This window comes from Eucalyptus grandis, chromosome 8 (genome assembly GCF_016545825.1).
Source record: "Eucalyptus grandis isolate ANBG69807.140 chromosome 8, ASM1654582v1, whole genome shotgun sequence".
Taxonomy (NCBI): domain Eukaryota; kingdom Viridiplantae; phylum Streptophyta; class Magnoliopsida; order Myrtales; family Myrtaceae; genus Eucalyptus; species Eucalyptus grandis.
In genome coordinates, this window is record NC_052619.1 from 67,174,971 (window position 1) to 67,201,084 (window position 26,114).

The 26,114-nt window shown below is 42.2% G+C and overlaps 3 protein-coding genes across 3 annotated transcripts; 2 read left to right on the plus strand and 1 right to left on the minus strand.

The window, feature by feature from the left end:
• The first annotated feature begins 10,633 nt into the window (after positions 1 to 10,633).
• On the plus strand, positions 10,634 to 15,629 carry LOC104415702 (lipoxygenase 6, chloroplastic). The gene is made up of 9 exons (XM_010027041.3): positions 10,634 to 11,212; positions 12,094 to 12,371; positions 12,473 to 12,710; positions 12,821 to 13,153; positions 13,277 to 13,362; positions 13,466 to 13,573; positions 13,659 to 13,960; positions 14,195 to 14,461; positions 14,713 to 15,629. Exons 1-9 carry the CDS (start codon positions 10,798 to 10,800, stop codon positions 15,470 to 15,472), a joined length of 2,787 nt encoding a protein of 928 aa, XP_010025343.2. The 5' UTR covers positions 10,634 to 10,797; the 3' UTR covers positions 15,473 to 15,629.
• Positions 15,630 to 16,581: 952 nt separating this feature from the next.
• Positions 16,582 to 21,716, plus strand: LOC104415703 (2,4-dichlorophenol 6-monooxygenase). The gene is made up of 11 exons (XM_010027042.3): positions 16,582 to 16,900; positions 17,516 to 17,598; positions 17,677 to 17,812; positions 18,028 to 18,524; positions 18,621 to 18,668; positions 18,903 to 19,077; positions 19,744 to 19,856; positions 19,945 to 20,041; positions 20,205 to 20,424; positions 20,859 to 21,012; positions 21,127 to 21,716. The coding sequence occupies exons 1-11, from the start codon at positions 16,672 to 16,674 to the stop codon at positions 21,547 to 21,549; spliced, it is 2,175 nt and encodes a 724-aa protein (XP_010025344.2). The 5' UTR covers positions 16,582 to 16,671; the 3' UTR covers positions 21,550 to 21,716.
• A 433-nt stretch (positions 21,717 to 22,149) lies between these two features.
• LOC104415704 (uncharacterized membrane protein YuiD) lies at positions 22,150 to 25,034 on the minus strand. The gene is made up of 5 exons (XM_010027043.3): positions 24,575 to 25,034; positions 23,736 to 23,892; positions 23,378 to 23,428; positions 23,128 to 23,220; positions 22,150 to 22,439 (listed from the first exon to the last, which is right to left on the minus strand). The coding sequence occupies exons 1-5, from the start codon at positions 24,775 to 24,777 to the stop codon at positions 22,368 to 22,370; spliced, it is 576 nt and encodes a 191-aa protein (XP_010025345.2). The 5' UTR covers positions 24,778 to 25,034; the 3' UTR covers positions 22,150 to 22,367.
• Between the last annotated feature and the right edge of the window lie 1,080 nt (positions 25,035 to 26,114).

The following is a 26,114-nucleotide window of genomic DNA, read 5'->3' on the forward strand; positions in this document are numbered from 1 at the left end:
GCACTAGTGCGGTGTTTCACTATGCCCTCTGTCATGCAGAATTTATTTGCTAGTTTCGAGCAGAACTCCATGCTATTGTCAGTCCACACATGCTTGATCAACTTATTAGTCCCCGTCTCAATCAAAGCTCTCGACCACGTGATCCTGACACCAGTATCAAACTTGTGCATTGGTACAAACACCTAGGTCTTCCTCAAGCAGTCAATAGACTCTTGAACAGATGCATCCAACGTCTTTGGGGCGAAACCTGTCATTGTCTCAACTTGAAATTTATACAGGCCTCCATGCTTGATTCCTTTCATTATCACTAGGGCACCTCGAACAACCTTCAGAATTCCACCGTCTGAAGAATACCTACAACCAGCTGAATCTAGGGCACCCAAGGAAATTAAGTTCTTTTTCAATTCTGGAACGTGTCTTACTCTAGTTAGTGTCCTCACAATACAATTATGCATTCTAATTTTAACATCACCAACACCCACAATATTGCACTCAGCGTTGTTCCCTAACTGCACTTTACCACTACCCGTGCACTGATAAGTGGGTATAACGTGAAATGAACAACCAGAATCCATTATCCATCCATCAAATGACGAATCCCCAGTAACATACAAGACACAATCGACACCATCAGAATCATTCTCAACTACAACCGTAACATTATTTGTAGACTCAACTCTAATTCCCTTACCTTTTTCATTTTTCAGCTTAAAACAGTCTCTTCTACGATGCCCACTATTGCCACAATTCCAACAGACAACTCTACCAGTCCTAGACTGTCTACCAGTCCTAAACTGATTACGTCTGTTCATGTTCTTGCTAACACGTGTGCTAGTTCTTCATCTACTTTCACCTACTAAAGCAGTAGACACGGGTTCACTAGATTCTTTCCTACGAATGTTTTTACTCAGGATCAAATCGCAAACCTCATCAAACGTCAAATTTCTTGACCTGGAAGAATTACTAACAGCAGTAACAGTAGTATTCCAACTATTAGGTAATGAGGATAATAGAATCAATGCACGTACCTCATCTTCAAAGTTAATCTCAACCGAACTCAATAGGTTAACGACCTCATTGAATTCATTGATATGTTCAGCTACCAACGTACCTTCGTCCATCTTTAAGTGAAACAGACATCTCATTAAATAGACCTTATTAATCACAGAGGGTTTCTCATACATATTCGACAGGGCTTTCATTAGTTCCACAGTGGTTTTCTCCTTTACAATGTTAAATGCGATGTTACGAGTCAACATCAGTCGAATAACACCCATCGCTTGTCTATCCAGCAATTCCCACTCGGCATCCTTCATCGAGTCCGGTTTCTCTCCATATAAGGGCAAATGCAAATTTCTTTGGTACAGACAATCTTCAATCTGCATCTTCTAGAAAGCAAAATCATTCCCATCAAATCGATCAATTCTCACATTTCCTTCTTCCATCGTCACCGATTTGCTTCACGTCAGCCAAGCCGGGCTTTGATACCACTTGTTGCCCGCGTGCGAGAATACGGACTAAGCGAATCGGATAAATTAGTTGGAATGAAGGAAAGAGAATCATATACTGGATTTATGTGGTTCGGTCCGAATATCGGAACCTACGTCCATGGAGAGAGCAGTATGGAATTTCACTATAGAAACAGCGATACACCAAAGATTACAATCACTCGTGTACTCAAACACACTCTCAGTGTTTCCCAGCCCCAAATTATACCCAAATAACTCACATAGTGTTTAGCCCCTCACAATTCCTAGTGAAACATCACTCAAGAAATTATACAAATTCTACTCATAAGAATTTAACTAGCTAAAACACTCGGGTATAATTACAACGAGAAAATCCTCTCTACCGAGAGCTGCTGCCTCTATAGGAAGTCTCACGACTTCTCTCACCAGCTCTACAGCTCTCTCGGCCACCGAAATAACTTAGCGTAATCTTCTCCTTCGCTCCTATGCCTTTTAAGGGCAAAACAAGACAGAAAATGTGAAGCCATTCAAGCACCCACAATCAACACCGACGCCCACCAAAATTCACGGGCACGCATGCACACTTTGCATTTAAGGAGGCAGAAAACGTGCGCCCATAATTTAAGCGCGAAAGAAGGATGGCCGCCGTCTTCCAAGATCATCTCCATGACGTTCAACTCCTTTAAGTAATATTTTATCCTTTGTTCCTTCCGTTGGCTTCAGCTGAATAAACAAATAGCTAAGGAAAGAAACAATGAGTTAATGAAAGAAGACAAAACAAGCCCACAACTTTTTACTTTTGGCCTTGGTCTTCTATGTCCATTACTTGCCATGCATGTGTCACGGGCCGATCGATTAGGATCGTGACCGCGCGGCGACTCGGGCATTTTAGGATCGATTTGGATCACCGAAGCACCTAAGCCAAGCCTTGCTCGATCGAACGCTCACTTGTTCGCCTTACTCGGATCATAGAGAGAGAAAGAATTTAGAGAGAAGATCTTTGGAAAGAAGTTTGCTTTGTGTTGCGGAAGTAGTGGATGCTTCCAAATGAAGGAGGACACCCCTTCTTATAGTCAAGGGCCTCATTTTACAACCATTGATCTAGAATTCAATTGGCGGACGAGATCGCACCATCTCAACTACCGACATAAATGTTTAACTACCAGCTACTAACATTAATGAAATGAGACTTCTAGAATCAGGCGTAATGACGGTGATGTCCATACTTGGAAATCTCCGGGAGAAGTCTTGATGGGAATCCAAGTGAAAGTAGGAGGTCCTCCACGGATGAGTCACGGTCAACCTCTAGGAACCTCTCGGGTCGACTTTCTTTCGGCCCGTGACATTCTCCCCCACTCAATCGAGCAACATCCTTGTCGCTCACAGCTTGACGGGTGGCCTTCTTGGCACAAACACGGGCTTTGGCACGGGCTCTTTTGTTTCGGTTTTGTTTGGTGCGGACGCTCACATACAAATGACCGCAACCTTCTATGATGAACTCGGACTTGGCACACGGCTCCATCTTCGGCTTGGATGGAGCATGCGGAGCGCACTCAACCTCAAGGAAGAGCACTTGGATTGGCATGGCGTGTGTTGGAGTAGGATCCAACTCTACCTTCAGCTTCACCTTGGCCAGCTTGTTTAGTTGCTTCATGGATTTCAAGTTCTTGTCGAGGCGTCGGATTGACGCGATGGTCTTGGTATCGATCACCCCTTTGATCATAGGGATCGTCGTCGGGCATTTCGGGTCGTGGATCACGAGGCACTTGGTCCTCATGTCGATCATGGATCTCACACTTTGGAAGAATTGAATACCAATGATGAGATCTTAATCATCGAGAGGGATTATCTCGAAATCCATATTGCCATTCCATCCGCCAATTTTGACATCTACATCCGAAGTCGACCCTACGCCATGGACACCTTCCGAGTTGATTTGCTTGAACGTCTTCCCAGTTGGCTCCACATGAAGTTTCAAGGCCTTTGCAACCTCGGTCGATATGAACATGTTGGACGCGCCAGTGTCGACCAAAGCGTAAAGCGTTCGGCCGCACACTTCGACCTCCACAAAGAACATGTCCGTGTTCGGCGTAATTCCTTCTTTGGACAGCAATCGAGCTCGGACGGAGTTGATTGTCTTCACGCCTCCAAGTTGGATTTGCTACCTCTTTTCTTTGGGCTCCTCCTCCACCTCTTCGATGGCTAGGAGGGCGTTGATTCGACCATTCTTTGGGCATTTTTAGGTCCAATGCAGACCTTTGCATATGAAACAAGGAGAAGGCGGAGGTTGATCGAACTTACTCGTGTAGTCCGTCGATGGTTGACCCCTTTGGAAGGATGGCTTGGAAGACCCTTCTCCCCACGTCTTGACTCGGTTGCTTTGATCGGGCGCGCCTCGGGGAATGTTTCTTCCTTCATCTTCGGGTCGAGCCTACCTCCAATCTCTTTGTCTACTCCTTGGTTCGGCTTTGGTGAGGTTAACGAGCGACTCAGCCACGCTTAGTGCTCGCGCAAGACTACTTACGTCCTGTCTCTTGAGCTCGAGAAGTGCCCATGGCTTCAATCCATCCATGAACGCTCCGAGAGCCTCCTATTCGCTTAGGTTGCGAATTTGGAGTTTGAGCTCCGTGAACTCCTTCACGTACTCTCGGATCGCACCTCTTTGCTCGAGACGATGAAATTTGCTACGGGCTTCTTGTTAAGTGAACTCGGGGAAAAAGTAGTCATGGAACTCTCTCACGAAGTCGTCCCACGTGCTTATGGGATCGGCACCGCGTCTAATCTCATCACACCTATTGCGTCACCAAAGTATTGCCGTATCAGTAAGGAACATGGAAGCGGTTCGTACCTTGATCGACTCGTTTCAGATGTTGACAGCGCAAAGTATTACTCCATGCTCCACACGAAGTTGTCCACCTCTTGGGCGGATCGGTTGCCTTTGAATTCTTTGGGTTTCGACACCTCAATTTTGGGCACCGCTTGAGTAGTAGGCACCGCACCGTTCGTGATGCTTAGCTTGCATAGGGCAAGCTCGATCTTGACCTCTTGGATCTCTGCCTTCATGGCTTCGACCTCTTCCCTACACGAGCTTACCTCTTCGATCCCTTGGATGCGCTCGTTCAAACCATCGACCGATGCTTCGAGAGCTTCGTCATTGTCGTACAACAGAGCCGTAGCTTGGTTGATGCCAGTCGTGAAGTCCTCACGGAGCGAGCCCTCAACCTCCATGATTCGGTCTCGCACATCGTCAAGACCTTCCATGAGCTTGAGCACGGCACTCTGGACCTTCCCGATCTTCTTATCGAACGTAGCCGCAGCATCCATCGAGGTTTCTCTCTTCTTTGATCGGTCGCGGGTCTCTTTGATTTGCACGGCCTCTCCCTCCATAGCCGCTTCTTGGCTTGACATTCTTTCAAATAGTAGGCGCTTTTCAATCTCTTGGAAACGGATCTCTCTTTACGCTCTGATACCACTTGTTACAGGCTGATCGATTAGGATTGTGACCGCACGGTGACTCGGGCACTTTAGGATCGATTTGGATCACCGAAACACCTAAGCCAAGCTTTGTTCAATTGAACGCTCACTTGCTCGCCTTACCCAGAGTGTAGAGAGAGAAAGAATCTAGAGAGAAGAGCTCTGGAAAGAAGTTTGCTTTGTATTGCGGAAGTAGTAGATGCTTCCAAATAAAATAGGACACCTCTTCTTATAGTCGAGGGCCTCAGCTTACAACCATTGATCTATAATTCAACTGGCAGACGAGATCGCACTACCTCAATTACCGACATAAATGTTTAACTATCAGCTACCGACATTAATGAAAGGAGACTTCTAGAATCAGACGTAATGACGGTGATGTCAGCCCTTGGAAATCTTCGGGAGAAGTCTTGATGGGAATCCAAGTGAAAGCAGGAGGTCCTCTATGGATGAGTCACGGTCAACCTCCAGGAACCTCTCGGGTCAACTCTCTTTCAAGTCCGTGACACATGCACGTCCATGTGCACGCAATTAAAGAGGTAGAATAAAATAATAAACTTCCCCTCTCGCGGCTGCACGCTCCCTTCTAGCCTCATTCTTCACGCTTGCGGCTTATAGATCCACATGCAATCTTCTTCTAACAATTTCGGCCAATTCACATGCGCTGCTTTGACTCGTACGTGGTCGACTTCACGTATTTTTGTTAGTTCGGTTTCATTACGATCTCAAACTTGAGACATATTCAACAGTTCCCTTGAGAAGGAAATTGTCGTATCGATGTAAATTTGCATGGGGGGCAAGAAGTCGCTTGCCTGTCCTTCTGTTCTCGCTCAAGGGATCTTGCTTGTCCAACAAACAATCCATTAAATAACGTGCACTTCCTCAAAGCAAAACATCGAAAGAAGTTTAGAATCATCGTCCTAGGATATATCGATAGACCAGTAGTCGATGCCTACGCAAAATGCTAGGTACATACTCTCAGTGAAACGGTTTGAGAGCTTCATGATGCATATGGTCCTCTGCTCCCTTGCTTTGCTTATTTGCTTCAAGTCTCCATTGCTACACTAGCAAAGTTTCTAACACCATCTGTAACACGACGCCGGAGAAAGCTTTCACTCGAGATTTGGAATATATTTTTCTAAAAATAATAATTTTTATTGTTTATGAAAATAAATAAATAAATAATATTTTCATCACTTACAAAAATAATTAGGTATCCATCATAACTGATGATGAACATATTTTCCGTTAACTAATTTTTCAAGCCACGTCATTAACTATTTAAAAAATATTTTCTAAATTTTGAGTTTTATGTAAAAAAGAAAGAACCTAAAATACTTATCCAATTTCATTTCCATTGAACATATTTTCCGTTGAGAGTTTTTTGTCCCCTTTGGTGGTGAGAAGAATGGGTGGTAGTAGATTCACAGCCCTTTCAATTTTTTTTTTCCAATCTACTTCTCTGATTGCTTTGCATACTTTCGTCCCCTTCTAAAAAATGCACGATACAGCACCTCGTGAGTAGACCCGATCGAACAGGTGCCATCAATCCGAAGCATTCGTACGCATGCCCCCACTAGGATTGAAAAAACATGTGACCTGACCTGAATTTTTTTTTTCTTTGCCTCATAAAAAAGCATCATGACTCGCGTCTTGATTCATGACCAAATTTACTTTTTGTTTCATAATTAAAACACCAACTCTAGGTGATGTTCGAATTCGAATCCAAATCTTTTGTTGTCTTATAAACAAAGCGCAACTTTAAGTCAGTATCTAAATCCGATCCCTGTTAAGTTGCGGTCCAATGATTGCCTTTAACAATTTGAAGTGTCATTCCATCCGTACTTGGTGGAAACTTGATGGAAATTTAATGAAGGTCAGATTTGGGGCATTAATGGTATAAAAAAAAATTGGTCTAAATTGGGACTTCACTTGAATGTCATAATGAAGACTCAAGCTGAAGTTTTATTTTTTTTCAACTACTTGATGTGTAACTTTAAAAAAAAAAAAACTTAAGAAACATGATTTTCAATCAATAACTTAAGTACTAAAATATTTAAACAATATTCACCTAGATGTTGGAAACACGGCGTGATATAACACTTGTCGTCAACATTTTTAAAATGTTTCAGTACTCAAATGATCGATTATAAAGTAATATGGCACATGGCAATCAAATTGAAAAAATAGTTACAACACCAACACTTGTGTTCTCTTGGCTAATTACCAGAGAGGACCATCGATTATTTTCATGAATATTTTTGGGTGGAATCACTAAAGTGGCTTTTCTTTCTTGGCAAATTACAAAAGAGGATCATTGATGGTCCCATGATTATTTTTAGGCGGACTACTAAAGTGGCTTTTCTGTCATTCTATTTCGGGTTCGTGGATCCAATGGCCCCAATCGACCGTGACGTGATCCAGCAGGGGACCAATGCGACGTGCCCGCTGCCTAGTGGTTGCGTCCTTTGCCTCAATTGACTCTGATCTGACGTGATCCAGCAGGGGACCATGAGACACGCGAAGCACGGTTCTTTTTGGGCGTTTCTGAGGCGCTAATTATCTCTGAAATATTAATAATTAAAAAAAAATTAAAATGATCGTTAATACCACTATTTTTATCTTTCACGAAAATATTTAAATATAAATTATTATCAATAATAAAAATATATTTTTATTGATTAATTATTTCGAACTATATGAATAATCATTATTCGATAAATGTTTTCTAAATTATTTATTTTTCGTACTATAAAGGGAGCTTAAGATGGTTGGAAAACACATTTAAACCCATCATCGGAACTCACATACCGGTCATTACCTTCATTGCGGAGAAAAATTGAGATCTAGTCCCTTTCATTTCAATGAACCCCATTTGGAAAACGTGGTTTTGTTCCCCTTAACCCCACTTTGAACATGTTGTGGAGTTTTATAATGAAATATAAATGTCCATACTCAATTTTGATATGCACTATCTTTTTACCAATTTGGGGCATGCATCTATAAAGGGAGCTTAAGATGGTTGGAAAACGCATTTAAACCAATCATCGGAACTCACATACCGGTCATTACCTTCATTGCGGAGAAAAATTGAGATCTAGCCCCTTTCATTTCAATGAATCCCATGTGGAAAACATGGTTTTGTTCCCCTTAACCCCACTTTGAACATGATGTGGAGTTTTATAATGAAATATAAATGCCCCTACTCGATTTTGATATGCACTATCTTTTTACCAATTTGGGGCATGCATCTCCACATTTTTTGTGCTTTCGTTCGTTATAAATCTTCAAAAGTTAACACTAGTGACCACAATAAGCTGGAACTTCTAGATAGTCATCCATGTGTTTTTAGCACAAATGACCCTCGTTATTAGTCATAGACACCGAGCACAGTTAAGTTGTCTCTCGACACTTGCCTACCGCCACTAAACACGATGACCACAGGTGGACTTTATTGCCGCTAACATGGCCAATTCTCTTTTATATACAAAATTTTCAAGCAATAGTCAGATCAATAGATATTTTTAATATTTATACCAGAAATAAGTACCTGTCAATAGGGGCAAGCACAGGTCAGGTCTCAAGAAATTTCTTGGCCGCATCGATCATACAAGAAAATGCCTCATATCGGACTAAATGAACCGATCAGTGTCGGGTTGATTCAAGCCTAGCCCAATTTTCTTTTTGAAATTAAAAAATGGATTAGTTACTATATTTTTGACCTCATAAATCATCTTTTTAAACGTTTTGGCCACTTTTTAGAATTCAACCCATATTGGCACATCTTTTTTGTTCATTTGATTTTAATTATCTTGTTTAACTTATATATGACTTTATTTAATTGCTTCAATGATCATAGAAAGTGACTAAAAAAATAAAAATAAAAAATATTTTGATCCTTACCAACTTGATCTTGTTGTCTCTGACAATAAATATGCATGGACCATTTCTCGAAGTATGTCTAGATTCTAGATTTTAAATCGAGAGATAATGAGAGAGATTTAGAATCTCAATATAAGCTTATATTTATTTTCTAAGGTATGGATTCATTTAGTTTACTTATGATGAGCGAATCTAAATTTAGGTAAATAAATCCTAGACTCATCAAGTAGTACGTTAATTTTGTGGGTTAGATAAGATGGGGATCAAATCAAAATGAATGATAAAGGGTATATTTTATGGTGTACAACAGTGATCATCGTCCATGATCATTTCTTAAGCATAAAGTTGGCGATTGGACTTGGACCCACTTTTAGCCTTTCAAGATCTAGAGGAAAGAAGAAATGTTTTTGCCGTCAACTTTAGAGAATTAAATATTCTGCCCCAAGACACAAACCATATTTTGTACTTAAATAGTTCGTGCATGACTGTATTTTATCAGAAATCCTATATTTATAAAAGATTTCGAGCGTTTTGTGTTAATTCATGTTCTCATACTGATCTTTGCCTTTATTCAAAATCTAAACAAGAGCAATCGTCGACTAACTCCCTTTAATATCTTCCCCGATTCTCTATTCTAATACTTATTCATGATTAAAAAAATAAGAGAGAGGATTACAATAACTTTTGCGCATCTATTCATGATTAAAAAAATAAGAGAGAGGATTACAACAACTTTTGCGCATCTCGACCGGCATCAATAGCTCCGTGATTCAAAGCACTCGATTTTTAAAATGCTACATCATTGTCAATAGTACCGGTAGGTGATACCCTCCAAAGATTGCCAATCTTACTGACACACATGTTCGGGACGAATGCTATTCAAACTGTCCATCCCTCGATGATCGACTGCCAGCTTTCTCTCCCTTGGAAAGCCATGCCTCGGCTTAGTTTTTGTTATCTTAATCCTCGAAATAAGCACCTCAACATACATTAATCCCCACGTGCATGTTCCTGTATCGTTATGCGACACTGCTCTCGTGTTCCACGCGGGTCGCAGGCCACGTTCCTGAATCTTCACCTTGCTTTTCCAGCAGGAGGAGATCTCAATCATCGCGTTCCTAAGAGAAAAAAAATTGAAGCCAGAAGGCATACTCGCCTGTATCCTTTTTCTTCTTAATTTTTAAGTCCAAGTGCAAGATTTTCTTACAATTTATGCTCGGGATACGTGAGTGATTAGCGGGGTATACGAGATTAGTGATGGGTTTTATGGGGTCGGAATCCGTGGGATTAAGCGAGTCGTGTTTAGCATGCATTTTAAAGATGGTTTACGTTCAAATAGCTAGCTTTAGAATAAGAACTAAGTACTTTAAACACACATATCCCACCGCAAATATACAGGCAGTTTTATTTTCAGCGACCAAGTTGACTACTCGGGTCAACGGTAATAAAGGCGGGATGTGTAGAATAGTGTGCACCACAAGATTTAATAGAAAGTAAGAATCTTTACATACGCCTTGCACATCAATCATGGTAGACCTCGTGCAAAGAACATATACCATACCCGCGTCACAAAAATCAGTATAAAAGTATGAATTGTATGATGCGGCAAGCGATACGATATCTCAAATTAATAAATTGGTATTTTAAATTCGTGATTCCCATTTTATATTCGATATCACGTCTTGATCCTAGGACAGAACTCTCATAAAATGTCATATTTATTGATTTTTTAGCAAGTTTCACCTTCAGGCCATGTCTGTCTTTCCTAGCCAAGACAAACCCATCAACCCCGTGTCTCTGTCGATCCGCATGAATCGGGACCCGTCAGATCGGATCACCTCATTAGTCCCTCTCACTGTTCCTCACTTTGTAAAGTCCAAGTCATCTCTCAACACTCCATAAGAGTTTTATAAATCTTGTTTCTTCCCCGTGGAGTTAACCCTGCAAAAGGAAAGCTGAAGAAAACAGGAAAATGTTTGCTGTCAAACCACTCTATCCCTTCAAGTCAGAAGTTTCCGGGCCGGTCTTCCGGCTTCCTCCGCCTGCCTCCGGCGACGGGAGGCGGTCGAGGGCGGCGGTGGGCCGAAGGTCAAAGGACAACCGGGGTGGTGGGCGGGTGAGGGCAGTGGTTAGCGGCGGGGACAACAAGACTGTAGAGGCTGAGAAGCCAGCGGATGGGAAGGGCTTGAGTGGGTCATTGCCATCATCTTCATCGTCATTGTCATCGTCTCCTTCTTCAGGGAAGATTGATGTGAGAGCAGTGATTTCAATAAGGAAGAAGATCAGGCAGAAACTGGTCGACAAGGTTGAGGACTCCTTAGAGTCTTTCAAGAATGGGATTGGTCAGGGCATCGTGCTTCAGCTTGTCAGCGAGGAGGTCGATCCTGGTCAGTCTATCGACCCAGATCAATCTTTTCCGTTTTCAAAATTCCATCTTTTCCTTACTGGGTTTTGTGTGGCTGAACTTGCACTGTTTTCTATTTGTTATTACCTTTTTGGAAGGGTGAATCGCTGGCAAAAAACATGCAACGCAGTTTAGATTTCATTTCGTCATTCTTCTTCGAGGTCGTGCTATCACTTCTGCAAGATGGAAATCTTTAAAATATTTTTGTGGTTCTCTGTTGCGGGTTATTGGTCAAGATTAGTTTCTGGAAAAAGGAGGCTGAAACAGAGGACCCTTTCTCAATTCATGGGGTACGGACAAGTATCAGTCTGATTCAGATCTTCCACGGCACCTCGTGAAAGGCTAACCTTAACTTCTTGATGATTTTAGTGATGAACAGTCAGATTGTGCTCGAATGAAAGTTATGGTTATGCTTTGCTTACATGTCCTTTTTCCTTTTTTGTGTTTTTATTTTTGTTTGATCCCAGTTTACAGAGATTCCTGTGCTTGATGTCCTTGGAAAGCTATAATATTTTCCCTCTCAATAATTGCAGATTTTTTTTTTTCCGTCGAATTCAATAATTGCAGTTAAATTGTCTTTTCTTGACCAAATGAGAAGTCCAGGAACCTTGCTGGTCCTAGGATGTCTTTTTGTCCTAACCAATCAATGCATACCATAAATAAAAAAAAATAAAAAATCAAGGCATACCATGCGGAGAAAAAAGGTCCTTCACATGTTGGCCACCAGTATTCTCTTTCATCTCTTGTTCTATTCTGGGATTTGCTCTTCAACATGTCTCTAATGCTGCAAAATATCAAGTTTAGCCATAATCACACAATTTTGTTCTTTTTCTCGAAGCTAATCTCACTTGTTTGCAATTGCAGCGACACAGTCAGGGAAGAACATTGAGTCCAGCGTGAGAGGGTGGTGGCCAAACCCTACAGAACACTCCTACATAGCCGAGTATGCAGCTGATTTTAGTGTCCCTCAGGACTTTGGTTGTCCAGGAGCTGTCCTCATCACCAATCTCCATGGCAAGGATTTTCACTTGCTCGAGATCGTGATCCACGGTTTTGGCGAAGGCCCGATTCATTTCCCCGCCAACACGTGGATCCATGCCCAGAAGGACAATCCCGAGAGCAGAATCATCTTCCGAAACCAAGTCAGACCCGCAAATTGCCTTCTTAGAAATCCGTTTCTTTTAATAATGGATCTGTTTTTCCTCTATTTTGGTTAAGCAATGCGGGTTTTCTTTGTAAATAGGCATATTTACCGTCGCAAACGCCGGCAGGTCTTAGGGATCTCCGGCGCGAAGACTTGTTGAGCATTCGGGGCAATGGGAAAGGCGAGAGAAAGGCTCATGAACGGATATACGATTATGATTTGTATAACGACCTGGGAAATCCGGACAAAGATGATGATCTTGCTAGGCCAGTATTGGGCGGGGAGGAGAGACCATATCCGAGGCGGTGTCGAACAGGCCGGCCACCTATGCGAACAGGTATAGGAGCTATTCAATGTGAACCAAGCAAACTACTGACCTCAATAGTCATTTCTTCATCCTTTCTTTCTGATGATGTAAAAATTTCATTTTTTTTTAATCTTCCACAGACCCGCTTTGTGAGAGTAGAATTGAGAAGCCCCGCCCAGTATATGTGCCTCGGGATGAGAATTTCGAGGAGATCAAGCAGAACACCTTTGCTGCAGGGAGGTTAAAGGCTCTGCTCCATAATCTGGTGCCCCAAATTGCTGCTTCATTGTCAAGCTCAGATATTCCGTTCAAGTGCTTCTCGGATATCGATAAGCTGTACAACGATGGACTGCTCCTGAAAGATGAAGAGCGGAATGAGGCCACAGCCACTCTGGCATTGGCGAATCTGACGAGAGAGGTCTTAACGGTAGGCAAGAGGTTGCTGAAGTACGAAATTCCTAATATAATATCAAGTAATTATCTCTTCCTTCTGTTGTCTGTTCAACACGATTGTTTTATCTGTTTCGAAGAACTTTGGTTTGCCAACTATGGTCTGTCATCTCATTAAAACCCTGCAAAATGTCTGCATCTTCTAGGGGATAGATTTTCTTGGCTGCGAGACAATGAGTTTGCACGCCAAGCTTTGGCTGGGGTTAATCCAGTCAGCATTCAGATTTTGAAGGTAGTCAAAGCGACAGAATGAAGAGAAGGCTCCCATCGCAGCATAATTCTTAGTTCAATCAGCGTATAAACAAACTTTTGATCTTCTTGATGTCATTTGGCAGGAATTTCCAATCCTTAGCCAGTTGGATCCTGCCGTTTATGGCCCTCCAGAATCAGCACTTACCAAGGACTTGATAGAACAAGAACTCCATGGAATGAGTGTCAACCGGGTAGATGAACTATCTTCTCTGCTTCTTCCAAAAACGCTTATTAGTTTTAGAAAATGTCACGTCACAGGCTATTTCGATAATGCAGGCCATAGAGGAAAAGCGATTGTTCATAATTGATTACCACGATATGCTTCTGCCGTTTGTCGATAAGATCAACTCCTTGCCGGACAGAAAAACTTATGCCTCCAGGACTATCCTCTTCTATAATCCGGCCGGCAGTTTGAAGCCAATAGCTATCGAGCTTTCGCTGCCTCCAACGCCTTCTAAGCCTTGGAACAAAAGGGTTTACACCCAAGGGCACGATGCGACAGCTCACTGGATTTGGAAGCAAGCCAAAGCCCATGTCAGTGCCAATGATGGCGGGATCCATCAACTAGTAAACCACTGGTAAGATTGGAAAGTCTGAGATAGAATTTATGAAATATAGATCAAGCTTTAGTGGGTTTGACCTGCTGTTAACTGGAGTTCAATTTTCGCATTAATGCGGAAACACACGACATTGAGGTTATATCTTGACTGAATTTTGCATTTCACAATTTGCGCAGACTGACGAACATGGTCAGTACTTAAACAATGCTATGTTTTATCTAATCCTTAGTTTGTTGTACAAATGACTCTCAGGTTGAGGACTCATGCTTCCATGGAGCCCTATATAATCGCGACCCATAGGCAGCTCAGCTCAATGCATCCGATTTACAAGCTTCTTCACCCGCATATGCGCTACACGTTAGAAATTAATGCTCTAGCTCGACAGAGCCTAATTAATGGAGGAGGTATAATTGAGGCCTGTTTCAGCCCGGGAAAGTATGCCATGGAGCTGAGTTCCGCTGCATACAAGAGCATGTGGCGGTTCGACATGGAGGCATTGCCTGCTGATCTCATTCGGAGGTAAGATCCTAGCACATTCCAAGAAAAAGTTACCTTCAAAACCTGGCATGGTTTCGAGCTCTCTTTTTGTTTTGTTTTGAGTTCGACATAGTCACTCTTGTTTCATAGCGAGTTATCGCTCAGAATCAATCTTCTGGTCGAGCCATAGGTGGTATGAGAAACAGTGCGAGCTATGCTGAATCATCCAGGATCGCCTTCTATTCATCTAGGAAGTATCTGTGAACTGATTCACTGACTGTGGTATCTTTCAGGGGAATGGCAGTGGAAGATCCTTCGGCGCCCCACGGCCTGAGGCTCGTACTCGAAGACTATCCTTATGCAGATGACGGCCTCCTTATATGGTCTGCCATAAAAGAATGGGTCGAATCCTATGTAGACCACTTCTATTCAGACCCTGGATCAGTCAAGTCCGACGTCGAGCTCCAAGCCTGGTGGGACGAGATCAAGAACAAAGGCCACTGCAACAAGAGGAACGAGCCCTGGTGGCCGAAGCTAGACACCAAAGAGGACTTGTGCACCATCCTGACCATTATAATATGGACGGCGTCAGGCCAGCACGCGGCCATAAACTTCGGGCAGTACCCATTCGGAGGGTACGTGCCTAACAGGCCGACGCTGATGCGGAGGCTCATCCCTCAGGAGGACGAGCCCGAGTACGAGAAGTTCCTGCTGAACCCGCAGCTCATGTTCTTGACGTCGTTGCCGACCCAGCTCCAGGCCACCAAGGTGATGGCGGTGCAGGACACGCTGTCGACACACTCGCCCGACGAAGAGTACTTGGGCCAGGAGAACCAGCTCCACGGGCGTTGGATCAACGACCGCCGAGTCCTGGAATTGTTCAAGACGTTCTCGAGCAAGCTCGAGGACATAGAGAAGATAATCGAACAGAGGAACAAGGACAAGCGGCTGAAGAACCGAACCGGGGCCGGCGTCCCGCCGTACGAGCTGCTGCTTCCCTCGTCCGGTCCGGGGGTCACCGGCCGAGGGATTCCGAACAGCATATCCATTTGATTTGCCTCTACGGACGTCACCTTTTTTCTCCTTCACTTAATCTTTTTGAGGAAAGGCATGTTGTATATGTAAACAAGAACACTCTCACTCTCAAACTCTCAACTTGGATTTGAACTGAAGCTTAGATAGTCATAACTCATCAATTTGTCGAACTCAATCTATGAGATCGAACTCCAATTCACAAATTCTAGAAGTATAACAATCGAGAAATGGCGTTGTATACTTAATTTTTCATAAGTTATCAACAAAAGGGTATAAATGAAAGGAGTAAGTAATATTATGAAAAATTTCAAACTAATAAACCTGTAATAAATTTATCAAAAACTAACATTTCGACTATAAAATCACAAATTAATACAAATGTGGCAAATTTCCATAAAAAATATTGAACCGATAAATATATAATAAATTTGCTATCCATTAGTTATGTTAAAATAGATTAATATCACAAAAACCATAACCGATATATTTCTAATAAACGGAGGATAAAACTTTAAACTATTACATCCATCAATCATCATATGTTATTTAATTTAGTAATTTTATTGTAAATTTTAAGGGAAACTAATGGACACTAAATTTGTCATAGAATACTAATTTAGAAGTTTTTAGTAATAAAAAATTACTTTTGTGTTTTTCGTGATATTAACATTAATTAAAATACGAGCACATCTTTTAACTCAACCAAGTACATAATCCATGCAAATCGCATCAAGTATTCTTACGCACCTGCGTTCATTTCACTGACAATAAGGAAAATTTTCAACATAAAAGTGGTTAGTTTTTATTTATTGGGTATTCTGAATAAAATGATTTCTTTTTCACCGGATAAGAGAATTGTTTTACCATAAGTCAAGTTTACTGTTTATGGTCCAAAAATCGAGAAGAATAATTTCCATAAATCGAACAGTTTTGTCATGATTCAGATATCCAAAAGTCGAAAAAATTAATTTTTCAAAAGTTTTTTCTTTCTTTTTTTTATCCGAACGGACAAACGGACCATACTTACGCAATCGAGCTGAGCCCCACCAAATTTATCAACGAGCCATAAATAAACTCAATTGGCCACCTCGACGCGAACGTGGGGAAGTCGCAAACCGCAGCTTTCAAAGCCGAAACGCAGACCGCGACGTCGTTTAAGGCCCTTCCGGTTCCAGGGCTTTTTCCCCGAGCTTCGTCTCTCTTTCTGCGCCCCAGTCATGGCGGTCGCGCGCTCCCTCAAGCTCCGCAATGGCCTCTTCGCCGTCGGACGCGGGACCAGATTCCATCCGTCCCCGTTCTCCCGAGCCCGTGGGCTATCGGTCTCCGCCTCCACGAGCGGCGGCGACGGCGGCGGCGGCGGCGGCGGCGGCGGGGCGCCGCTTCCGGTCCTGATCGTCGGCGCCGGCCCCGTCGGCTTGGTCCTCTCCATCCTTCTCACGAAGCTAGGTACCGTTCCGGCCTCCCGCTCTCTTTCCGCTTCTCGTTTTGGGCGCGTTTGCGCATGATTCCGCCGATTGCTGAGGGATCGCAATGAGAGGACGAAAGTGTGTGAATGTACGTCGGCGGCTCTCTGTTCAACAGTCATTGTCGCATATCATGGAGCTTCGATCTAAGCACAGTAAGGTCGGCTAGGAGGAATGAAAAGAATGAAGAACTTCAAACTTATATGTACTTGCACTTGAAGCTCGGAAATGGTAGTCCTACTCCAGCGTGAAATCAGTTGTAAACTGAGAGGAATTCGCCGCTTAGTGGTTTCCAGAAAATTTAATCTTTCCCAAACCAGACAATTAAGAGCTGGTTTGATACCGTTTACAACTGCCTTGCTGAGTTCATAACAGGCTGTATATACAAAAATAACTCCTTTCCCTAATTGGGGTGTTTCATATTCGCCGAAGTTCAGAGAATTGCATTGACTTGTCGAAGTTCAAAAGTAATATAGTGATGCAAAGAGGCGGCTTAATCCTCTCCGTACTTTTCCTCTTGTTCTTCTCTTTTGTTTGGTGCACTTTTGCTGTGACCAATCGGCATTGAATAATTTTCCCGCATTATGGCTTTTTGTAGGAGTGGAGTGTGCGATCGTGGAGAAGAGTAAGACATTTTCTAGCCATCCGCAGGCTCACTTCATCAATAACCGTACGATGGAGGTCAACTCTCTTTCTGTTGGAAAAGGTCTGTCTGTCTTTCTTGGGATTTTATGTAAGCAGATTTTTTCGTTCTATTAGGTGTTCCGCAAAATTAATGGCTTGGCAGAGGAAATTCAAAAATATCAACCGCCTGTTGACTTGTGGAGAAAGTTCATTTATTGCAGCTCACTCACCGGTTCAGTTCTAGGGACAGTTGACCATATGCAACCTCAAGGTATGGATACTCCCATTGTTTTTCCTCAGCTTGATTATTGATAAAAATTAGGCTAATATCCATGTCATTTTGTGTTCGTTTTTGGTCTTTCCAAATTTGCGGTGGTACCATTCGTCTGTGAAAGGAAATAGTTGTTAACTGTTTCCCATCAATATAGTTTTGATTGTGGAGAATTTGTGTTCTAAGAGATGCTTAATACATCCCTTGCTTAGCAGATTTTGAAAAAGTTGTCAGCCCTGTCTCTGTGGCACACTTTTCACAATACAAATTAACAAGGTTATTAGTTGAGCATCTGAAAAAGCTCAACTTCCAAATTCGCGAAGCAGACAACTCAGAAGGCCTGGATTGTGAAGTTCCCAGGGCAAGAGAAATACTGATGGGGCACGAATGCATCTCCATCGATACTACTTCTAACCGATGTGTAACTGCCACTGTCTCTCATATTGAGGGAGGAAAGTGTAAGGAGAGAAAATTTCGGTGCAGTACTCTTGTCGGTACAGATGGGGCTGGAAGTAGTGTTAGAAGGCTTTTAGGAATTAGTTTGAGAGGTGAAAAGGATTTACAAAAGCTTGTCAGTGTTCATTTTCTTAGCAAAGACCTTGGGCAACATCTCCTCAGGGAAAGGCCTGGCATGTTATACTTTATCTTCAATACTGAAGCTATTGGAGTTCTTGTTGCTCATGATCTGGAGCAAGGAGAATTTGTTTTGCAGGTATACATTGGAATTTCACGCAAAATGTCTAGTTGATCATTTGACCTGCTTCAGATCCCCACTAGATAACACCTGAATTTGCTTATTATGTTGTAGATGCCATTCTATCCACCTCAGCAAAATGTACAGGATTTTGAGCCGAAGGTACTGTTATATTTTTTAGCTGGATATTTGTTACATACTCCATTTAAATTCTGGTTTAGTGCGTTTTCAAATTATGTGCCCTCAGTTAGGTTCACTTATAAAATACCCTCTCAGGTGCTCTGTGTGCAGCATAGCTGCTTTTGCCATACAGCATTAAGTTATGATTTGTCGATAGGATTATAATTCTTTGTTGATGGAAACAATATGTTTTTTGAAGGATTCAACCTGTTGTAGATATGTGAGAAGATAATTTTCAAGTTGGTTGGCCGAGAACTTGTGGACATCGATGTAATTGGAGCAAAACCATGGGTGATGCATGCTGAAGTTGCAGAGAAGTTTCTTACCTGCAACAATCGAGTCATAATTGCTGGTGATGCAGCTCATCGATTTCCTCCAGCTGGCGGTTTTGGTGAGTAGCCCTTTAATCAGTTGGCTACTTAGTTAAGATTCTTCAGGCTTAAATCCTGCATCTTTTACTCAATCGCTTCTGTGCTAATCGCGCTTCTATTTACCCAAATTTTAGTTTATTTGGGGTAATCCACTTTGATCTTGTGCCAAATGCCTTTTGTAATTCAATTCTAGTTGGATGGAACATTACTTTTGACTCGAGAAATCAACTAGGCAATGCTTGTAAGCTATAGCAACTGAGCTTTATTTCTAGCTTTAGCTGCTGATGGAAGTCAAAATCTTTTGTATGTTGACATTGCACTGGATTTTTTGTCGAACATGGAAATATATAATGCTTTCTTCTTTTTCCATTTTAGATGGCCCCCAAAGGCTGCCACTTTTCTAGTGTTTCCAAGAATCCTTGCACCCTAAGTATGAAATAATTTTGGCTGAAATAAATCAACAGAATCATCACCTGCAGAGAAAAGATAAGTACCTAATGAGACGAGAACTTTGATCATTCTTCTGCTCTTTTTATCCTTAAGAAATGCTCAATTAGAACGGGCCCAAGCATGTGGTTGGCTAGTTGATGGCATGATCAATAGGTTAGGAGCAGGAAAGTTCAACTTGTCAAAGTCTGTTAGAGGAAGACTCATAGATTAGTAAAATTTCCATGAAATTATTGCAGGAATGAACACTGGAATCCAGGATGCACACAATCTTGCTTGGAAATTGGCTTCTGTTTTGAAGGGTATTTCACCATCTTCATTTCTTCATACCTATGAAGCAGAACGTAAGCCGGTACTTCTATTCGATTCCTCCTTGTAAGTGGTGGAAGTTGTATATTCTTTGAATTGGATGGATCCTTGACCTTGTGATAACTGATTAGATTGCCATCTTTAATACTACATTGAGTGTTCAAAACTTCAAAGCTGCCATGGCAGTTCCAGCTGCTCTAGGTCTCGATCCTGCTGTCGCAAACTCAGGTATTTTGATGCTTGCTTCGATTCTCTGCAAAATACTCTTTTCTTTTGTTGTAATCAGTTTTTAAACTTATCAATCTTTAATAAAGTCCTCAGAAGCATTGCTGCAGCTGCCTATTAATTTATGCCTGACTTTTTCTTCCTTTCTATGTGCTCTGTCTTACAGTACATCGAGTTGTCAGTGATGGCTTCGGTTCCATTCTACCATCTGAAGTTCAGAAGGCAATTTTGGATGGAGCTTTTAGCTTGGGCCGTGCACAGCTTTCAACATTTCTTCTTAACGAAAACAACCCACTGGGATCATCAAGACTGGCAAAACTGAAACGTATATTTGATGAAGGGAAAAGCCTCCAACTGCAGTTTCCTGCTGAGGATCTTGGCTTCAGGTATCGCTCATATTCAGATAAAAGTTAAAAGAAGCGGATTCTGAGGTGGAAATTTCATATTCGACCTTTCATTCTGCTAATATGACAAATAATCAAGGAATCTTTGCGATTGACCAATAGAAGTGTTTTATTTGTGAAAAATTTCATGTTGATGTTTTCTGCTTGCTTGGCAACTTGTCAATTGGGTAATGTTAGTTGTTCTGTCATGAAATTCAGATCGTTTGTCATCCATCTTGATTAACTTTGAGCCTGGTTAGGAAATATTCATGTATATTTGGCCTGCATTCTCTTAGGAATTAGAGATTGATAATAACTAATTATTAATTTCCTGACTTACAACTCATTTGATTTTGAGAATCCACCAATCTATTTTGGGAAGCTTCTGTTATATGTTATTGCCCGCATGAACATGATAATCAACCGTTATATTTCAGGTACCTTGATGGTGCACTTATTCCTGATGTTGATAGTACCTCCATTCCGCTTCTGCGACCTACTGGCCGTCGGAGGGACTATATACCATCTGCAGATCCAGGATCAAGGCTTCCCCACATGAATGTGAGGCTATGGTCAGATTCTGGCAAAGAGGTATGCCTAGTTATCGGTTCCTGACATGCTTATTTGATATACACATGAAGTATGCAAGCTTGGCTTCTCACCATTTACTTACATCGGGTGTGCCTCTATGTAAATGTCTTCTAGGAAAAAATGTCAACTCTTGACCTTGTATGTGGAGATAAGATTGAGTTTGTCCTCATCATTGCCCCAATTGAAGATTCCTACAACCTTGCTCGTGCTGCTTTCAAGGTGGCTGAAGAATTTGGAGTATCCGCTAGAGTCTGTGTAGTGTGGCCCGTTGAAGCTAGTAATGCGTTTGGAGAAGGTAGTAAGGTTGCATTGGCACCTTGGAAAAATTACTTAGATGTTCAGGAAGTTAAGAATCCATCAATTTCTTCTTCTTCCTCCTGGTGGGAGTTGTGCCGGATGACCGACAGAGGGGTGATTCTGGTCAGGCCTGATGAGCATATTGCTTGGCGTGCGAAATCTGAAATCATAGGCGATCCCATGTTGGAGATGCGAAAGGCCTTTTCTGCGGTGCTGGGTGTTAAGTTGAAGGCGGTCTAGGGAAACTTAGCAATCCTCATGGATGTTGTTAGTTCCAGAGTAGCAAGAGAATGATCTTATGTACGGCATTTTCTATCGATTTAGGTTTTGGAGAACAACGAATATTATATTGTGAGCATTGATTGCCTGCTCCACAGTTAATAATTTTGGGTGTTGACCCTCAAGTACTCGATGATGTCGGATGCATAATACGATAGGGACAAGGCTCGTCTCCAATTAGCAAAAATTTTCACTTACTTCCAAGCGGCTATCAAAATAATGATCAAAATAACAAACATCACCACCATTTATCCTCTCTAGAGTAGGCAAGGTTATGATGATTCACAGATGCAGGTAAACTGTTAAATCTCTAGCCGGACATGGCCACAGAGAATTGACTTCTTTTTTTCCATGCCCTTTGTCTTCCGCTGTAACCACTAACCAGAGGGAAGAACCCAGTGCTTGATAGCATCCAATAATTCACATTTAGTTTCTGTCAATTAATTCACGTCCTCGTTTTTCTTTCCCTGCGACCTAAATTGAATCACCCACCCTCTCTCGTTTTTTGCAATCTGCAACCCCATGATTGGATGCAATGGACCGACAATTCAACACTGGATCAGACGGCAACCGTATTCAATCTTTGAATCTTTCATTTTGTACTATTTTACAGTGTCAAGTTCATCAGGAACAAATGCTGAATTAAGGCATCAAGAAACACATGTTTGAGAAAGGAGTTAATGTGCTTGGACATCCTTCCATCTGTGACCTCGGCTTGAGTTTTTTACATGTTGAAGCGCAGTGCTTCGGATTTCTGCACAATCGACTGGTTAGTAACATCAGCTGCATGCCAGGATGATCATATGCCCTACAGATGCAGTAACAATTCCGAGCAACCCACCAGCGATGACCTGTGATTAGCAAGGGAAAAAAAATGAAAGAAGCAAAAACACATGAGTATCGACATTCGAAGTTTCTGAGAATACATAAGCAGGGGATGGTAGAGATGTCATTTAGTTTCCTCTGTAATTACTACGTGAAAATGCATCGCATCTTAATAAACTTGATGAAATCTAATGTAAGCCACTTACCTATATCCAGTCAAGTTGCCTAAACATGTAAGGCGTTTTAAGAGGAGAGAGTTTAAAAGAACTGCCAACTATTACGAATCCTCTCCTTAGAATACATAATGGATGTGAATAATTCCATGACTCTGCAACATCGTAAAGCTCGAAATTTGACATATTCTCTTTGCCTGAGACAATCTTGATGATGATTTAACAGGAATCATCAAATCAGGCAACTAGAGTACCCCAAAAAAGAGTCCCCACCTAACGTACAAATTGGAGAATTTGACGTAAGCTACTGTATGCTAACAGATGAGCAAAAGCAAAGACTGAGCCTCACAATCATCATTTGCAGCACTTTCAATAATCAATCCAGAAGAAATTGGATGGTAACCTAGCATGTGTTCATGGTGGTTTTTCACCTAGCGTATCCTTCATATGTTTGATCCCAAACCATACTCCGAGGACTCCCAGTGAATAATAAATGTATACAGATACAAGTTGAACCAGGATAGTCGAGCATACAGCAGACCTGAGGAGGAGTATGGCCTAGAAGTTCACGCAGTGGCCTGCTCTCGGCGAGGGGATGCTCAGCAGGAAGTTCATATACAATTTGATTTAACACCTGGACAATTAAAATGCAGAAAAGATGAGTCCTAAAGATATTAAATAGTCTTATTTAATCTAAGCACTCTAATTTAAGATTCATTTTTGTAAAATAGATCGTAAGAGATAACCACCGAGTGCGGAAGAACAGAAAAAATGGTTAAAAAAAACCTAACCTCTGCCTGACGTCCAGCCTGTAACCGAACACCAGTTGCATCATACATCACCTGCACAATTTGTTCCATATTAACATTCTCTAGGAAAAGACAGCACAATAAATAGCATCCTTTTAACAGGTTATCAACACAATCTGTCGGTTTGCATACTAGACTATCTTACAGGCATTGCAGCAAACCAGGAGATTGCAGAAGCGAAGAAAATGCCAAATCATGACAATGATTCCATTTTCCCCTAGTAATTCTTTAAGACTCGACAAGGATAGGATGAAGATTGGGTTTTTGAACCAGATTTTCCATGGCTTTCTTAGAATTCCTTAATTGCGCAAGATGGGACAAAAATGAAATAAGGCCGTACCACCAATGCTAAGATCAATGTGATGGCGAATGTTGTTCCTCCGAAGCCATCTTGAAACCCAATTGCTGCTGTGAGAGCTGTTACGGTCGCAGAATGAGAAGATGGCATCCCTCCAGATCCAACGAGCCGTTTGAGATCCCATCTCCTTTCCTTATACCTGCAAATCTAAGAAAAGCTTAAGACTCTCAGGACATATAACCACGTAAACCAAATTACAAAAGAGAATTATATATATGGAAAGGGGAAACAAATAGACCCTCTAAATTCCACTTTACCGCCATCTAGTCAAAATGAATTCATTACGACATCCATGATCTTAAACCACAAAATTCGAGGCAATTTTTAGAGTAGCGAACCGCATATAAGCATTGGATTGGGAAGAGATCAACTTTAAACGACAGATGCATCGATTCAGGTGAATATCTATAGCCTGCGACACACGAAGGTTGCCTTAAACAAACGTGACCTAAGGTCAACGAGCTAGATCAATCAGCTCAGATTCAGTTTCTTGGTGCGTTCTCTAGCTTCGGCGAAACAATAAGCATTAGGTTCAATTTTGGAAGCCAGAGGATTACGCCAAAACGGCGTTCATCCCGGATCGACTTGCCATCGTTTGCGCAAGCTAAGTTTTACTTTACAGAATCGAATCGAATCCGGACGTTTGATTTGATCATCGCTCAAAAAGGAGTCAAAAGAAAAGCCATCATGACAAGGCACGACGAAACCATACAGACACATTCGCCTTCACCGATGCACACGTGGACATCGACGGCGAAGATCGGGAAGCTCACGAACACGCGGGAGCCAAAACAACGGGGAGAAACGAAAGGAAGGAGTACCAGGAGGTGAAGAACTTGATGGACTGAGCGATGGCGAACGCGGCGAAAGCGGCGAGGAGGGCGTAGTTGTTGAAGATCGACGCCGACGCCGACGCCGGCGGCGCCGACGAGGACGACGACGCCGCCGTCGACGACGATCCAGACGCCGCCACCGCCGCCGCCGCCGCCGCCGCCGCCGCCGCCTCAACCAGCATCCCTCTCATTGCCGGCGGACGTATCGGATTGGATTCGGTGTCGCTCCGACGACGCTTCCTCTTCTCCTCCTCCTCCTCCTCCTCCTTCGAGTCCGATCTCGGAATGCAGAGAGCGAGAGGAGATCGAGAGGAGATCGGTCGTCGTCGTCGTCGTCGTCGTTCGGCGTCGTTCTTCGTCGGCTTTTTATGGGGAGCAACTAACGGTCTTTTCAATCCCCGTTCTTCACGTCTTAAAGAGAGAAAAAGATAGGCGTGAAAATGCGTTCTTCCCTCCTAGAAAACAGAATATGCCATTTCCCACCACCATCTTATTTTATTTTCTTTATTCTAAATTTTTCGGATCCGTCGTCGTTTTCCAGGCTGCGTCTCTAGATTCTCTCAAGCTACAAAATACGTCCTAAACTATACTTGCATTTATTCTAATTTATTTGTTCTTCCATTTATTCTGTGGCTTGTTCATCCTAAAACATATTTGCAATCCTGAACTTACAAGAAAATCCATCTTTTATCAAATACGTAAACTCGGGTGGTGAATATATCATATGGGGCACGAAACGTATTTTCCCCATGTCCTTACTCGAACCGATTTAATTAATTAAATTTGTGGCGTGGATAAGATAACGATAGAGAGAGAAGGCCGTACGTTGTTACATCCGAAGTATCCAACGGAACGAAGGACGGCCGAGTTTGACCTCCTATATTACATGGTCCCCGCCAAAGGTTTCCATCATTTTGTGTTGATCATATTCCAATCACGCGGATACCAACAAGATGCACGTACAATTGATATTGATGGTGATGATTTAGGCCAGTTTGAGAATTTGCATTTATAGTACGTGTCTAGTATGTGATATCTCTCCACATATTTTCTTAACTTTGTGTCAGAAGTGGGCTTCACCAAATTTATTCTGCGGGTACTTCCTCTTGTTTTTCAATCCTTATGCATCATTCCTAGTCCAACCTACACAAGAAAAGCATAGTAAAGCATCCCACCCGCTCGTAAATAGGGATCTTATGATGTTCATATAAATGCGATTTTCCCTTCACTCATTGGTTTAATATTAGTCTTTCGATCTTGCCCATCAAGTCTTTTTCCACGACGGTCGTATCAAAGTTAAATCAGCCACGCCGATGTCAGTTTTTCCATAAAGTTGCATGTGCCTATATACACACATGGATATATGGACGAGCAGATGAGTTTACTCGCAGGGTGAGCAGATGAGAAAAGATGGGCATGGGTGGGCGACATGTCCTATGCTTGTCATGGCACGTTCGACGCCATTCGCTTTAATAATCGATGCGCATGTGGGGGTTGTGGGTTTTTTCTCCAAGAAGAGAGAGAGAGC